This window comes from Thalassophryne amazonica, chromosome 14 (genome assembly GCF_902500255.1).
Source record: "Thalassophryne amazonica chromosome 14, fThaAma1.1, whole genome shotgun sequence".
Taxonomy (NCBI): domain Eukaryota; kingdom Metazoa; phylum Chordata; class Actinopteri; order Batrachoidiformes; family Batrachoididae; genus Thalassophryne; species Thalassophryne amazonica.
In genome coordinates this window covers 45,034,349-45,049,475 of record NC_047116.1, presented here as the reverse complement: position 1 = coordinate 45,049,475, position 15,127 = coordinate 45,034,349, and the positions used below count along the sequence as shown (strand labels likewise).

The window sequence follows — 15,127 nt, the reverse complement described above, 5'->3', positions numbered from 1 at the left end:
AAACACCGGTTCTCGTCTGCACCAGTTCTGGTGCAGCCCGACCCTAGCCGCCAGTTCGTGGTTGAAGTGGACGCCTCTGACTCAGGGATAGGAGCCGTGCTATCCCAGAGCGGAGAGACCGATAAGGTTCTTCACCCGTGTGCCTACTTTTCTCGCAGGTTGACCCCAGCTGAACGGAACTATGACGTCGGCAATCGAGAACTCCTTGTGGTGAAAGAGGCTCTTGAGGAGTGGAGACACCTGTTACTGGGTGTGCACACACCCACATCTCACTGTTTGTGCTCCTCGCCAGCAGTACCAGATCCGACAGTCAGGGACGGTGATCACCTGGGAATTCGGGACTTGGCGGCTCCAGTATTCACCAGGTTCGGTAGCGGCGGAAATCGTGTGGTTCCGGCTCTTCTCAGGACAGACGTCTTCTATCCTCGAGCCTGCCCACACGTCACCTTTGTGTATTGACTGCTATCAGATTCTGAGATTGTCTGTATATTCGTTGTGCACATTCACAACATTAAATTGTTACCTTTTGGCTCATCTATTGACCGTTCATTTGCGCCCCCTGTTGTGGGTCCGTGTCACTACACTTTCCCCACATCAGGTCTGTGTGATGTGTCGGTTCTTCTGACTTCCTCTTTCCTGCTGCTACACATCAGAATTTTGGCTCTCTGTTGGGACTGTTTACACTGAGACTGCTACCTGCTGCTTTGGACTTGAATTAACAGTCTTTTTCAAGACTTTTTACTTTTTACTTTTTTACCTTTTTACTTTTTTTTTTTATTTTTTATTTTTTTACTTTTTTACTGTGCTCCAACGCCTAAGGAAGACCTCTAACGGTCGAAACATCGCGACGGAGCACTTTTATCAGCTAACTTTCATCAGCGTTGGCAAGCTAACTAGCTTGCTAACGCTTTCGTTTTTATTTTTTTTATTTTTCTCTTTTAGCACTGTTGTCGTGCGTTCGCTGTTGTCGTGCGTTGCCTGTGCTGCTTCATGGCCTGTTTGGTGCCTTGATTGGGGCACTCCTTCTGCTGAATCACCTTTAAATTATTTACACATTATTCACTTTGTGTGTTTTTAGGAATCCGCTAGGTTGCGTAGCTAGTAGCTCTTAGCCGATTTAGCATGGCGGCTTCTCCTGTCTCTCCCGCACATTTCTGCTCTGGGTGTGAAATGTTTAGTTATTCCTCGGCCTCCTTTAGCAGTAACGGTACTTGTAATAAGTGCAGCTTATTCGTATCTTTGGAGGCCAGGCTGGGCGAATTGGAGACTCGGCTCCGCACCGTGGAAAATTCTACAGCTAGCCAGGCCCCTGTAGTCGGTGCGGACCAAGGTAGCTTAGCTGCCGCTAGTTCCCCCCTGGCAGATCCCGGGCAGTCGGGAAAGCAGGCTGACTGGGTGACTGTGAGGAGGAAGCGTAGCCCTAAACAGAAGCCCCGTGTACACCGTCAACCCGTTCACATCTCTAACCATTTTTCCCCACTCAACGATACACTCGCCGAGGATCAAACTCTGGTTATTGGCGACTCTGTTTTGAGAAATGTGAAGTTAGCGACACCAGCAACCATTGTCAATTGTCTTCCGGGGGCCAGAGCAGGCGACATCGAAGGACATTTGAAATTGCTGGCTAAGGCTAAGCGTAAATTTGGTAAGATTGTAATTCACGTTGGCAGTAATGACACTTGGTTACGCCAATCGGAGGTCACTAAAATTAACATTAAATCGGTGTGTAACTTTGCAAAAACAATGTCGGACTCTGTTGTTTTCTCTGGGCCCCTCCCCAATCAGACCGGGAGTGACATGTTTAGCCGCATGTTCTCCTTGAATTGCTGGCTGTCTGAGTGGTGTCCAAAAAATGAGGTGGGCTTCATTGATAATTGGCAAAGCTTCTGGGGAAAACCTGGTCTTGTTAGGAGAGACGGCATCCATCCCACTTTAGATGGAGCAGTTCTCATTTCTAGAAATCTGGCCAATTTTCTTGGATCCTCCAAACTGTGACTGTCCAGCGTTGGGAACAGGAGGCAGAGCTGTGGTCTTATACACCTCTCTGCAGCTTCTCTCCCCCTGCCATCCCCTCATTACCCCATCCCCGTAGAGACGGTGCCTGCTCCCAGACCACCAATAACCAGCAAAAATCTATTTAAGCATAAAAATTCAAAAAGAAAAAATAATATAGCACCTTCAATTGCACCACAGACTAAAACAGTTAAATGTGGTCTATTAAACATTAGGTCTCTCTCTTCTAAGTCCCTGTTGGTAAATGATATAATAATTGATCAACGTATTGATTTATTCTGCCTAACAGAAACCTGGTTACAGCAGGATGAATATGTTAGTTTAAATGAGTCAACACCCCCGAGTCACACTAACTGTCAGAATGCTCGTAGCACGGGCCGTGGCGGAGGATTAGCAGCAATCTTCCATTCCAGCTTATTAATTAATCAAAAACCTAGACAGAGCTTTAATTCATTTGAAAGCGTGTCTCTTAGTCTTGTCCATCCAAATTGGAAGTCCCAAAAACCAGTTTTATTTGTTATTATCTATCGTCCACCTGGTTGTTACTGTGAGTTTCTCTGTGAATTTTCAGACCTTTTGTCTGACTTAGTGCTTAGCTCAGATAAGATAATTATAGTGGGCGATTTTAATATCCACACAGATGCTGAGAATGACAGCCTCAACACTGCATTTAATCTATTATTAGACTCTATCGGCTTTGCTCAAAAAGTAAATGAGTCCACCCACCACTTTAATCATATCTTAGATCTTGTTCTGACTTATGGTATGGAAATAGAAGATTTAACAGTATTCCCTGAAAACTCCCTTCTGTCTGATCATTTTTTAATAACATTTACATTTACCCTGATGGACTACCCTGCAGTGGGGAATAAGTTTCATTACACTAGAAGTCTTTCAGAAAGCGCTGTAACTAGGTTTAAGGATATGATTCCTTCGTTATGTTCTCTAATGTCATATACCAACACAGAGCAGAGTAGCTACCTAAACTCTGTAAGGGAGTTAGAGTATCTCGTCAATAGTTTTACATCCTCATTGAAGACAACTTTGGATGCTGTAGCTCCTCTGAAAAAGAGAGCTTTAAATCAGAAGTGTCTGACTCCGTGGTATAACTCACAAACTCGTAGCTTAAAGCAGATAACCCGTAAGTTGGAGAGGAAATGGCGTCTCACTAACTTAGAAGATCTTCACTTAGCCTGGAAAAAGAGTTTGTTGCTCTATAAAAAAGCCCTCCGTAAAGCTAGGACATCTTTCTACTCATCACTAATTGAAGAAAATAAGAATAACCTCAGGTTTCTTTTCAGCACTGTAGCTAGGCTGACAAAGAGTCAGAGCTCTATTGAGCTGAGTATTCCATTAACTTTAACTAGTAATGACTTCATGACTTTCTTTGCTAACAAAATTTTGACTATTAGAGAAAAAATTACTCATAACCATCCCAAAGATGTATCGTTATCTTTGGCTGCTTTCAGTGATGCCGGTATTTGGTTAGACTCTTTCTCTCCGGTTGTTCTGTCTGAGTTATTTTCATTGGTTGCTTCGTCCAAACCATCTGCATGTTTATTGGACCCCATTCCTGCCAGGCTGCTCAAGGAAGTCCTACCATTATTTAATGCTTCAATCTTAAATATGATCAATCTATCTTTGTTAGTTGGTTATGTACCACAGGCCTTTAAGGTGGCAGTAATTAAACCATTACTTAAAAAGCCATCACTTGACCCAGCTATCTTAGCTAATTATAGGCCAATTTCCAACCTTCCTTTTCTCTCAAAGATTCTTGAGAGGGTAGTTGTAAAACAGTTAACTGATCACCTGCAGAGGAATGGTCTATTTGAAGAGTTTCAGTCAGGTTTTAGAATTCATCATAGTACAGAAACAGCATTATTGAAGGTTACAAATGATCTTCTTATGGCTTCGGACAGTGGACTTATCTCTGTGCTTGTTCTGATGGACCTCAGTGCTGCTTTTGATACTGTTGACCATAAAATTTTATTACAGAGATTAGAGCATGTCATAGGTATTAAAGGCACTGCGCTGCGGTGGTTTGAATCATATTTGTCTAATAGATTACAGTTTGTTCATGTAAATGGGGAATCTTCTTCACAGACTAAAGTTAATTATGGAGTCCCACAAGGTTCTGTGCTAGGACCAATTTTATTCACTTTATACATGCTTCCCTTAGGCAGTATTATTAGATGGTATTGCTTAAATTTTCATTGTTACGCAGATGATACCCAGCTTTATCTATCCATGAAGCCAGAGGATACACACCAATTAGCTAAACTGCAGGATTGTCTTACAGACATAAAGACATGGATGACCTCTAATTTCCTGCTTTTAAACTCAGATAAAACTGAAGTTATTGTACTTGGCCCCACAAATCTTAGAAGCATGGTGTCTAACCAGATCGTTACTCTGGATGGCATTTCCCTGATCTCTAGTAATACTGTGAGAAATCTTGGAGTCATTTTTGATCAGGATATGTCATTCAAAGCGCATATTAAACAAATATGTAGGACTGCCTTTTTGCATTTACGCAATATCTCTAAAATCAGAAAGGTCTTGTCTCAGAGTGATGCTGAAAAACTAATTCATGCATTTATTTCCTCTAGGCTGGACTATTGTAATTCATTATTATCAGGTTGTCCTAAAAGTTCCCTAAAAAGCCTTCAGTTGGTTCAGAATGCTGCAGCTAGAGTACTGACGGGGACTAGCAGGAGAGAGCATATCTCACCCGTGTTGGCCTCTCTTCATTGGCTTCCTGTTAATTCTAGAATAGAATTTAAAATTCTTCTTCTTACTTATAAGGTTTTGAATAATCAGGTCCCATCTTATCTTAGGGACCTCGTAGTACCATATTACCCCATTAGAGCGCTTCGCTCTCAGACTGCGGGCTTACTTGTAGTTCCTAGGGTTTGTAAGAGTAGAATGGGAGGCAGAGCCTTCAGCTTTCAGGCTCCTCTCCTGTGGAACCAGCTCCCAATTCAGATCAGGGAGACAGACACCCTCTCTACTTTTAAGATTAGGCTTAAAACTTTCCTTTTCGCTAAGGCTTATAGTTAGGGCTGGATCGGGTGACCCTGGACCATCCCTTGGTTATGCTGCTTTAGACGTAGATTGTGGGGGGGTTCCCATGATGCACTGTTTCTTTCTCTTTTTGCTCCGTATGCATCACTCTGCATTTAATCATTAGTGATTGATCTCTGCCCCCCTTCACGGCATGTCTTTTTCCTGGTTTTTTCCCTCAGCCCCAACCAGTCTCAGCAGAAGACTGCCCCTCCCTGAGCCTGGTTCTGCTGGAGGTTTCTTCCTGTTAAAAGGGAGTTTTTCCTTCCCACTGTTGCCAAGTGCTTGCTCATAGGGGGTCGTTTTGACCGTTGGGGTTTTTCATAATTATTGTATGGCCTTGCCTTACAATATGGAGCGCCTTGGGGCAACTGTTTGTTGTGATTTGGCGCTATATAAGAAAAAAGTTGATTGATTGATTGAACTAACAGGTGTGTAAGAGCCAGAATTCATGTTGGTTAGTAGGTGATCAAATACTTATTTCATGCATTAAAATGCAAATGAATTATTTGAAAGTCATACAATCATACATTCTCTTAATATTTTTTTAGATTCTATCTCTCACAGCCTACATGTACCTCTTCATTCTTTGTAGGTAGGAAAACTTGCAAAATTGACAGTGGATCAAATGCTTAGTTTCCTTACTGTATATGCATGGTTTAGGACCCCTTCACACATAACATGATTGAAGCCGACTGGCGCAAGAAGGAAGAATTGCATGCCACTCGTGAAAAATCAGAGCCGCCTCAAATGCCTCATACAGCTGTTGCCACAAGCATTCGTGCATACGAGCGGCTGAAACACAGTGAGTGCCCTGTGAGTGCCTATTTGAACCCTCTCTCGGCAGGTGTTGCCAAAATTCCAGGTGCCACACACGGACATCCAACACCGCTCGCTGGGCACTTAGAAAAGGTGGGACTAATCGTGCTCCCGGCATGACAGTGGAGTGCAGATGACCACATTCGAGCTGTCTGTGAAAATTGTGAAAAGTGCAACATGAGTGTGCGTTACCAAGCAACACATATGTCAAGCAAGTGTGCCCCCCCAACACATGTGGCATGTGTGTGTGTATATGGCACCCCTCCCCCAACACATGTTGCCTGTGTATGTGTTGTACCCCCCTCCCCTGGCACACATGCGTGAAATTCTCATAATTATGTACAGACAAGATCACAAGGGGACCGGCCACCCATGTCTGACCGCACATGGCAAGGCACCTCTCAGTTGATCACGGGCCAGCCACTCACTGACAACTGGAAATGACAACGCAGTGCATGCGATGTGTTAAATTAAAAACATAGAGAACACAGCCGGGACAAGTATATAAATAAATACTATAATAATTACATAGACAATTACATAACAAATAACTAAGACAAATAATCACAGAACAAAGACACAGAGAGTGACACTTTGTTCTGTGCATGGATCGAAAAGGTGGGCATGTCTGTGCGAGCAGCTGCTGTTGAGATCTGTGGTCCTGCAAGTCACAGCTGGAAAACACATACTGGCTTTTGACAGACATGACCTTACAACTCTAAACCGTGAGGTGCGTGTGTGTGCTTGCTGTTCTCACATGGAAATACATAAAAAACATATATTGCCTTTGCAAAGGGCTGCAGTGGCCACACAGTGTGCACATCGGCAGGCTGTGCCAGGTGAAAAAGGACCATCTGATCATGTGTACACTTGGCTATCGATCTGCATGTCACATCACCCACGTGAGCTATGGTCGACAACATGCGAGGCCGGAACACACAGGGGCCAACTGACTGGACATGCGCGTGGGGCTGGCCGGGCCAGCAGATGTGGACATGATAAGAGCGCATTATTTAATTCATGTCATTTTATGACTGTACATCAATGATGATGGTTCATATACAGAGGAACTTGTATTGTCCACTTGATAAGAGGGATTAAATATTAATAATTGTCGTGTTTCCCCCCTCCCTCACAGCAGTGGCGCAATGTGGTGCCACACATTCCAGCTGCTTGCACTGTGGTTTCGTGCATGCTGATGCGCGTGCACAAAACCGTCACCGCGGCATTGTGCACACCTGTCCGACCGTGTATCCCTCCCAACAGCAGGTGGAATGTTTTGCGGATCCCCATTTCATTTTTTGCTCATGGATTTTTGGGGGGTTTCTTTCTCCCAACTTCGTTTTATGTGTGAAGGGGCCCTAAGGTGTGTAGATGTTTGTACGTATGGCCACAGGTGTTGTGAGTGACACACTAAATGTACGGGCTCAGAAGTATATGCCACGGGTATTAAAGGGACTGCATTCATTAAATGTTATATATTTTCCATTAGAATCTGAAGTTAAAGGCACTTTTCAGTGATGCCTCACATTCACTCACTCTCATACGCACACCAGTGTGAGGGTGCTGCTATGAGTACAAAACAAATTTAAAATGGTAACTCTTAATTTAGGCAATAATAAAACTGCATACTGTGTCAAAAATAAAAGCACAAAAATCTCCTGATGTACAGAGGGTTTCTCCATTTTCCTCCCAGTGTTTTGCTTTGTTTTATTTATTTATTCATATTAAATCATGCAAAGAAATCTGTTTTCTTCAGTTGTTTTCATGTTGTTGGAATGATCTAAAAATGGAACATCACATCTCAATATATGGTGACATTTGTAAAAAAAAAAAAAAGAAAAAAAAAGAAAGAAAAAAGCAGCACATGAGAAATGTTCCAATGTACCCCACTAAGTATAGAGGCATAATTATGATTTGTTTATCATGTTTGCACAGTGGGAACAAAAACAAAGGTTTTCTTGAGTACAGAGATACTCACGTGTGCAAGCCATTGTAGGAGGATCTTTCATGGCCCGAAAGAAGCCCTTCTCACAGCGGCAGATGGTGGCCCCTTCTCCAAAACTGAAGCTATGCGGAGGACACTTTGAGCACTTGATGTTCCCAGCGAACGCCTTGTAGAAGCCTGGATGACATGCTGAGGGGAAGACCAACAACCAACGACAATGTATGTGAGAGTAAAGCCTGGTTATTCTGTGGGAGTACAGATAGAAATAGCATACACAAACTGCACATATCCTCAAAATGTCTGTTTGTCCTACAAATAATGCTATTAAAGTAAAATCCATATCTCAACCATGAGCTAATTGTAAAAATGATAGAAATAAACTACGAGGTCTGTCCAAAAAGTAACGGACCTTTTTATTTTTTTCAAAAACTATATGGATTTGAATCATGTGTGCTTGTTGGAAGTCTCACAGGACATGTTGTGGCATGCCCAGCTATTACACAATTTCTTGGATACGCACTCGACTGAAAAGCCACCGAAAGCCGTCTGAATCTCCCGAATGGTTTCCAACACGGACGTGCTTTTTGTTGTGCGCCATGAGCAGCTCCGGCCCGACGCGCGAATTCCTCCGCACGTCTTTCATTACAAAATCTCCTGTAACAGTGGAATGTGCCACAAAAGTGCTGATGTCCACATTTTCTGCGATTTTTCTGGTAGTCACATGATGTGCCAGATCAACACATCCTTCACTTTGGAAATGTTCTGGTCACTTCAGCCTGTCGATGGCCGCTAGGAGCACGGCGCGCCCTCAGCTGCTGTGGGCCGTCTTTAATCTGGTTGTAATGGTCCTTAATCTGTGTGACGCAGATAGAATCTTCACTGAAAGCCAACTGAATTTTCCGAATGGTTTCCACTTGGCTGTCTCACACAGTTTCTGAAAAAATTTTCATGGAGCAAAGCAGCAGTCGCTCAGCCATTTCCTGACAATGAAAATCCAACGAGGGGCTGGACCAGTGCTCACTCAAAGCCTGCCCACAGGCGCATAAAGCAACCGACAGCATGCGCATGAAGGTTCAAGCTTGGCTGATGCAAGCGCACATGATTCAAATCCATATAGGTTTTGAAAAAAATAAAAAGGTCCGTTACTTTTTGGACAGACCTTATAAATACAATCCTGACAGACATGCTTCAGATTTGCCATGACTGAAAAGTGACAAGGGATTGAAAGCGTACTCAATGCATCATTTTTTATTTTTGCTCCCATTTTTTTTATAATTTGAAGTAAAATAACTAATATTTCCATGCACACAAAAGGTTTAACTTCCTTGAATTTTGTTGCCAAATTTGTCAGTGAGCACTTCATCTATGGTTAATCCTCTCCCTCCCAACTCTTCTGTACTTTGCTGCATGGTAAAACCGTCTGATAAGAGTGATTTTTAAGTTGTGCACATATCATTCATCACAGAACCTACTGTGGACAAACTGCATCTGCATGAATTACTGACAAATTCCCATTTAAGTCAAAATGGGCGCCTTGCTACTGTCAAAACATGAAGTTTGTAAAATGTGTAAAAAAAAAAAAAAGATTATAATTTTGCCTGGGCTGAAGAGGATTTAAGATAATCATTGACCTGGATGCTGTGGCAAATCAAGATGCTGGTTAAACAGCATGATAACTGCACAGATGTGCCTCAGACTGGTCACAATAAACAGCCGCTTCATGTGGAGCTGATGTTGAAAAAAGATCTTTATTTGGTGAAGAAGCTATATATAGCAGTCATGACAGTTATATCTCACGGCAAGTTGTGATTCAGCAGCACAAAATATACATTAATGTATTGGTTTGTCATATTGTCACAAAAAATGCAAATGTTTGTCATGGGAGCACAAATTTATTCTAATTCATTCCGTGGCGGGTGCACGTAATTAAAAGTGCAGCAGGGGCATTATGGTTAGGGTTAGGGGAAGGAGTACGGTTAAGTTATGGTTAAGGTTAGGGTTGTTGGTAGGAGTAGGAGTAGGTTTAGGTTATGGTTGTTGGTAGGAGGAGGAGTAGGGTTAGTAATAGCGAGGTAAAAAAAAGTCATGAAAATTTGAATCATTTTGTTACGGGAGAATGAAAAAAAAAGTGAGACTGGGCTGGGTCTGCTGCTGTGAACCTGGTTAGGAATGGCATTGGCGGCGGAAGTGAAATTAAATGAATAATTAATTTACGGACAACTCTGGTGGACATTCCTGCAGGCCAGGTTGCCAAATGCAGACTCCGTCAAAACTTGTGGCATATGTGACATTGTGTTTTGTGAAAAAAACTTCACATTTGGTGTAATAATCATGCAGTTTAATCAACATTTTGATATATCATGTTTTGATAGGGCAGCAAAGCGGCTTAGTGGTTAGCACTGTTGTCTCACAGCAAGAAGGTCATGGGATTGATTCCCACCTGTGGCCTTCCTGTGTGGAGTCTGCATGTTCTCCACTTGTTTGTGTGGATTTCCTCTCACATTTTAAGACATGCAGGTTAGGTGACTTGGAAACTTTATAATTGCCCAGGTCTACCTTGCAAAGGAGATCTTGATCTCAATGGGGCTAACCTGGTTAAATAAAGGTTAAATTGTCACACCACATGGATTATCTAAACAAAGGTTCACTAACAATGATTTTAACAAGTCCCTCATCAAAAAGCATTTTAGATGTTTTTTACTTCAATGCATAAAAAAATGGGAATGAAAACAAGTCTTGCATTTAGGTTTTTATTGAATACATTGTATTTTAATTAAAGGGTATATTGAAATTTGTTCAGAGGGATTGCTTGTAATATACAGTCAAGTCCATACGTTGTACAGTGACAGTGAATTTATGTAATTTTGTCTCTTCACAAACCCACAATTAAGTTGAAATGAAACAGTAAAGATGTGCGTCCAATGTAGACTTTCACCCTTAATTCAAGTGGTTCAACAAAAGTATTACATGTGTCAGGTAGGAATGAGCCATGAACAATCTGAATATGAGGATTATTGTGAATTCATATCACCCTTAGGTAAGTCTTCAGATAGATTCTTGAATGTTTCCAGTTCACTAAATATGTGCTGGACACTGATTATTACATTAAATACAAAGAGTGTAGTACTGTATATCATTCCCACGTTAAACAAACCCATGCACATGCGTCTTTAGATCAACATTGGATGACCACCATCCCATCCTGGAATCGACTAAGAGACCATGTTCCTCACCACTGAGGGATTGCCATGAAAACAAGTACTGTATATGGCAACTGTGTCTGGAGCCTGACAACTGGCCCTGAATTGGGCCAGATACTGGCCTCCATTTTGGAGTGGGAATTGCCACTCCTAAATGACCAATATGAGAGCAGCCACTTCAAAGTGAGGCTGATGTCAGCGTCTTGGCCGCCAACCAATCACAGGCTAGGAGAGAGAGAGTCCAGTATCTGGCCCAATTCAGGGCCGGTTGTCGGGCTACTGTGTCTGGAGCAGATCATTCTCATAAGCTCTAAAACACCCAGATAACTGTGAAGAAGTTACAGGCATCTTCAGAAATCACTGGAGAAACTGTGCAAAGTTCAACCTTTGCATGTCACATCACTACCCACACCTTCATGGGAGAGTGGAGCAATTAATGGTTTTAATCAAAGAACAATCCATCAATAAATTTAAATACATAGAAATATAAGCCGTTTACTGAGAGTATTATTTCTATTTGTCAACTTCGGAAAAGCCGAGAAACATGCCATTTAATGCAACAAGTGAATGAATAGATATATGAATCAATGAGTCCATCTGTTAGATAGATAGATATATACTTTTAATGTCCCCATGGGGAAATTTGTCTTGGACTTCTCAAAAATCATGACCCATACAAAGATACAGAACAAGACATAAACAGTTCATAACAATAAATAAATAAATACATAAATAAAGAATAAAAATAAATAAAAAAAACATACAAGTACTAAAACCTCCTAATGTGCCTGATTGTTAGCGATGTTTATTATGATATTTGTTAAGGGCTGTGATTGATATAGGAACAAAAGAGTTCCTATATCTATTCAGTCTGCAATGGGGGACTCTGAAACGCCGGCCCGATGGTAGCAACTCGTATTGCGTGTGCAGAACATGGGAGGAGTCAGAAAGAATTCTGTCCGCTTGCTTCATCACGCACTGATCAAAAATTGACTGAGGATTGTTATACTGTTTCAAACCAATGATTTTCATTGGTTTCATTGGTCCCTGTCTTAATGTAACTCACCAAATATTCTGAGAATAAACTGATTAAAGGTTGGTGAACTGTGATGCACCACGTCAATCCAAAAGTAAATTTGTTTGCTTATGTAATATCTCATAGACCTGCCTGCCACTTGCTTAACACTGCCACCTGCTGGACTGTTGGTGGGTACCGGATGAATGACAGTAAGTAGGTGCAGGACTGGTTGAATTTACATGGGGCTTGTCTGCCACCTGCAGCATATGTCTGGGATTGCGGTGCATAATCACAAAATTAACAGTTGTATTTTAAGTTATATGTCGCTGGAAATGAGCTTGTTTGCCACTGTTTTTCATTTTTAAGCCTGCTCTCTAGTGGTCATCAAGGCCAGCGATGCATATTTTTACTTATGAAATAAGAATATTTGCAATATAGTATCGCAAACTCATTTTTCCTCCCATCTGAATGAGATAGATGGGTTAAACGAAAAGACCCTGAGAGTCTTTGCTTTAATGTTTAATTTATATTTATTGCTGTTGTGTAACTCTCAAACTCTCAATGAATATTTAAAGATGAGGGAATTGTGAATACATTTTTTTCTTGAGAGAAGAGATCTACAGTAAATGTATCACGTTACACTCATTATGTGGTGCTTTCTAAATTCACTAGGCTATAATTTCTAATTACAACTGTTAAATTAAACAGAAGCCTTAAGTACAATGCATCTGTGGTTTCTAAAATGTGACATATTTCCAAGTAAAATAAAATATATGAAACTTAATATGAGCAGGAATGTCATGAGACATTTTGAACACCAGTGAGACTCAGTGCCCGCAGAGAAGCTCAGAGATTCAGTGCTGGACACCACTTTAGGAACATTTTTTTCAATGTATGTGAGCATCTAATCTACACTCCATGAATTTACTTGATTAGATAACTGTTCTGGTTCCTATCCTGTTCAATGTGTGGATTGGGTGTTGGGTAGGGTTATAGAATCCAGCAATATAGATGCTTTTGAAAAAAAATTATAGATATTTATTTAATACTAACACTTTCTGTAATTGTGTGTTTAACTAACCATTAATTACTGTATATTGTGTCTGTACTCTGGCAAAATAATTTCCTTCAGGATGAATAAAGTTGATCTTTATCTTCATCTTTTATCTTTTATTGGTGAGGAAAGGTTTACTGACATTAACTTCATGGCCGCTGCTGTGATCTTTGTGGAATCAATGGATGCTATGATTGCAGCACTTGAGAATGTGAATGAGGAGTGTGTGGATTTGCAATTGTCCTGGATGAAGACTACGATATAGCCTTTTAATAACTTCTTGGACTCGGCCATCAGAACTGTATCTGTTTGTGGGTAAATATTTGAACCCTAGGCATTCATTTGTCTTGGCAGTGATGTACATGTTCCTGTGTTCCCAAGGGGAACACAGGAAGAGCATAGGAGTCATGAAGATGCTGGAAGACATTTTTGGTGATGCTGTTATCTCGGCCACCTGGCCAGTCTCTGGGGGGTGGTTTCTGCTGGCCACCCCAACCGCTGTCAGCCCCCGCTTTTGGCTCTGTGTTATTTAATCCATTTGTGTATCCTGGTCTCTGGGGCAGTGCATCCTGGTTTTGGGGCGTGCCCTCCTGTCCAGCCCTCACCTCCTGCACGATGGGTGTTTTTGGGGGTCAAAGTTATTTTTTGTGTCCATTATTTGGTGCTCTTGCATTTGTTCTGTGTCTTCTGCTCTTTTTTTTGGGGGGGGGGGGGGCTGTCGGAGGCCAGCCCTCAGGGGAGGGGTCCTGTTGGGGTTTGCCTTGTCGTCGGATTTTGCGTTGTCCCTGGGTCTGTTAATGAGTCCTGGTCACCTGTCCTGTCTTGTCTCCCCTGGTCAGTGGGTGGATGTGCATGTAGGTGTGTGTGTGTTCATGGTTGCCCTCCATGTGTGCCTTCTGAGAATAGGTAGGGGTGTCTGTCTGGATGTGATGCATGCCTCCTGTCTGTCATGTGTGAGCGTGGATGGAAGTGGTACCTGGAGCTTGTGGGAGCATGACCCCATGCCTGTCTTCCTGTGGGTCTGGTAGGGGTATTTGTATGTGCGTGAGTGTGTGAGTAGCATCACTGAGTCCTGCATGTGCATCCATACATGTGTGTGTGAAGGCGCTCCTAGTATTTTGGTTTCCCGGCGTGTCCCAGTCCCTGCATGTGCATGTGGGAATGTGTGCATGCTTGAACATTCCCCAATTGTCTCATCCTCAGCTGCGCACAGTCATCTCTGTCGCATTTATTTATATTTAATTATATTTATTTAATATTTAGCTCATTTTGTCTCCATGGCAACAGTTTTTTATTTTTTTTTATTTTTTTTTTTTAGTGAGTTAATGCTACAGGTCTGCGACAGACTGGCGTCCTGTCCTGGGTGTACCCTGCCTCGCGCCCTATGACTGCTGGGATAGGCTCCAGCCCCCCGTGCCCCTTAATTGGACTAAGCGGTAGGAGATGAATGAATGAATGAATAATGCTACAGGTTGTCACCATAACAGTAACTGGGGCGCAGATTACTTGTTTGGCGTATCTGATGTGACATGCGCTTTCTGTGACAGTCGAGCTGAGTGTCCACTTGTGCTGAATTGACCCCGGAGCTTTCAAAAGCCCAGAATGACCATCAGCCACAACAAACGTAGAAGACAAAGCTCTGCGCCTGATCTCTGCTCAGATTTGAACACACACAAAGCTTTCTGACAACTCAGCCATCGGCATCAGCTGACAAGGAACTAATTTTGCGCTGTGTAACTGTGTTTTATAAAATTAACTTTATTCATGAAAATCACAGCACATAACCTCGGTTATTGCACCTGTTGACCATGATATTGAAATGAAACTGCTCTTTTTTTTTTCCTGAGTTCATATCCAAACTCATTTCACTCCATTCACGTGTCCGTGGATGATCTGCTGTCACCACAACATTTTCACCACAGCAATTGTGAGCCAGTGGGGCAGTCATTATCTGTGAGGTGTTTGTACATTCTCCAGCCTTGGCAGCTCTTCTGTGGAAGTCAGGTGTAGCT

At 42.1% G+C, this 15,127-nt stretch overlaps 1 protein-coding gene across 2 annotated transcripts in view; it reads right to left on the bottom strand.

Moving 5' to 3' along the window:
• The window catches only part of LOC117524148 (ephrin type-A receptor 6-like), an 866,515-nt gene that overhangs the window by 417,539 nt on the left and 433,849 nt on the right, over positions 1–15,127 (bottom strand). The window contains exon 4 of one of the 2 annotated variants that reach the window (XM_034185881.1): positions 7,877–8,032. The exons of the other annotated variant lie outside the window; for it this stretch is intronic. Coding sequence (XP_034041772.1) covers positions 7,877–8,032 — 156 coding nt within the window. The remainder of the gene's footprint in view (positions 1–7,876; positions 8,033–15,127) is intronic. 2 annotated transcript variants of the gene reach the window in all.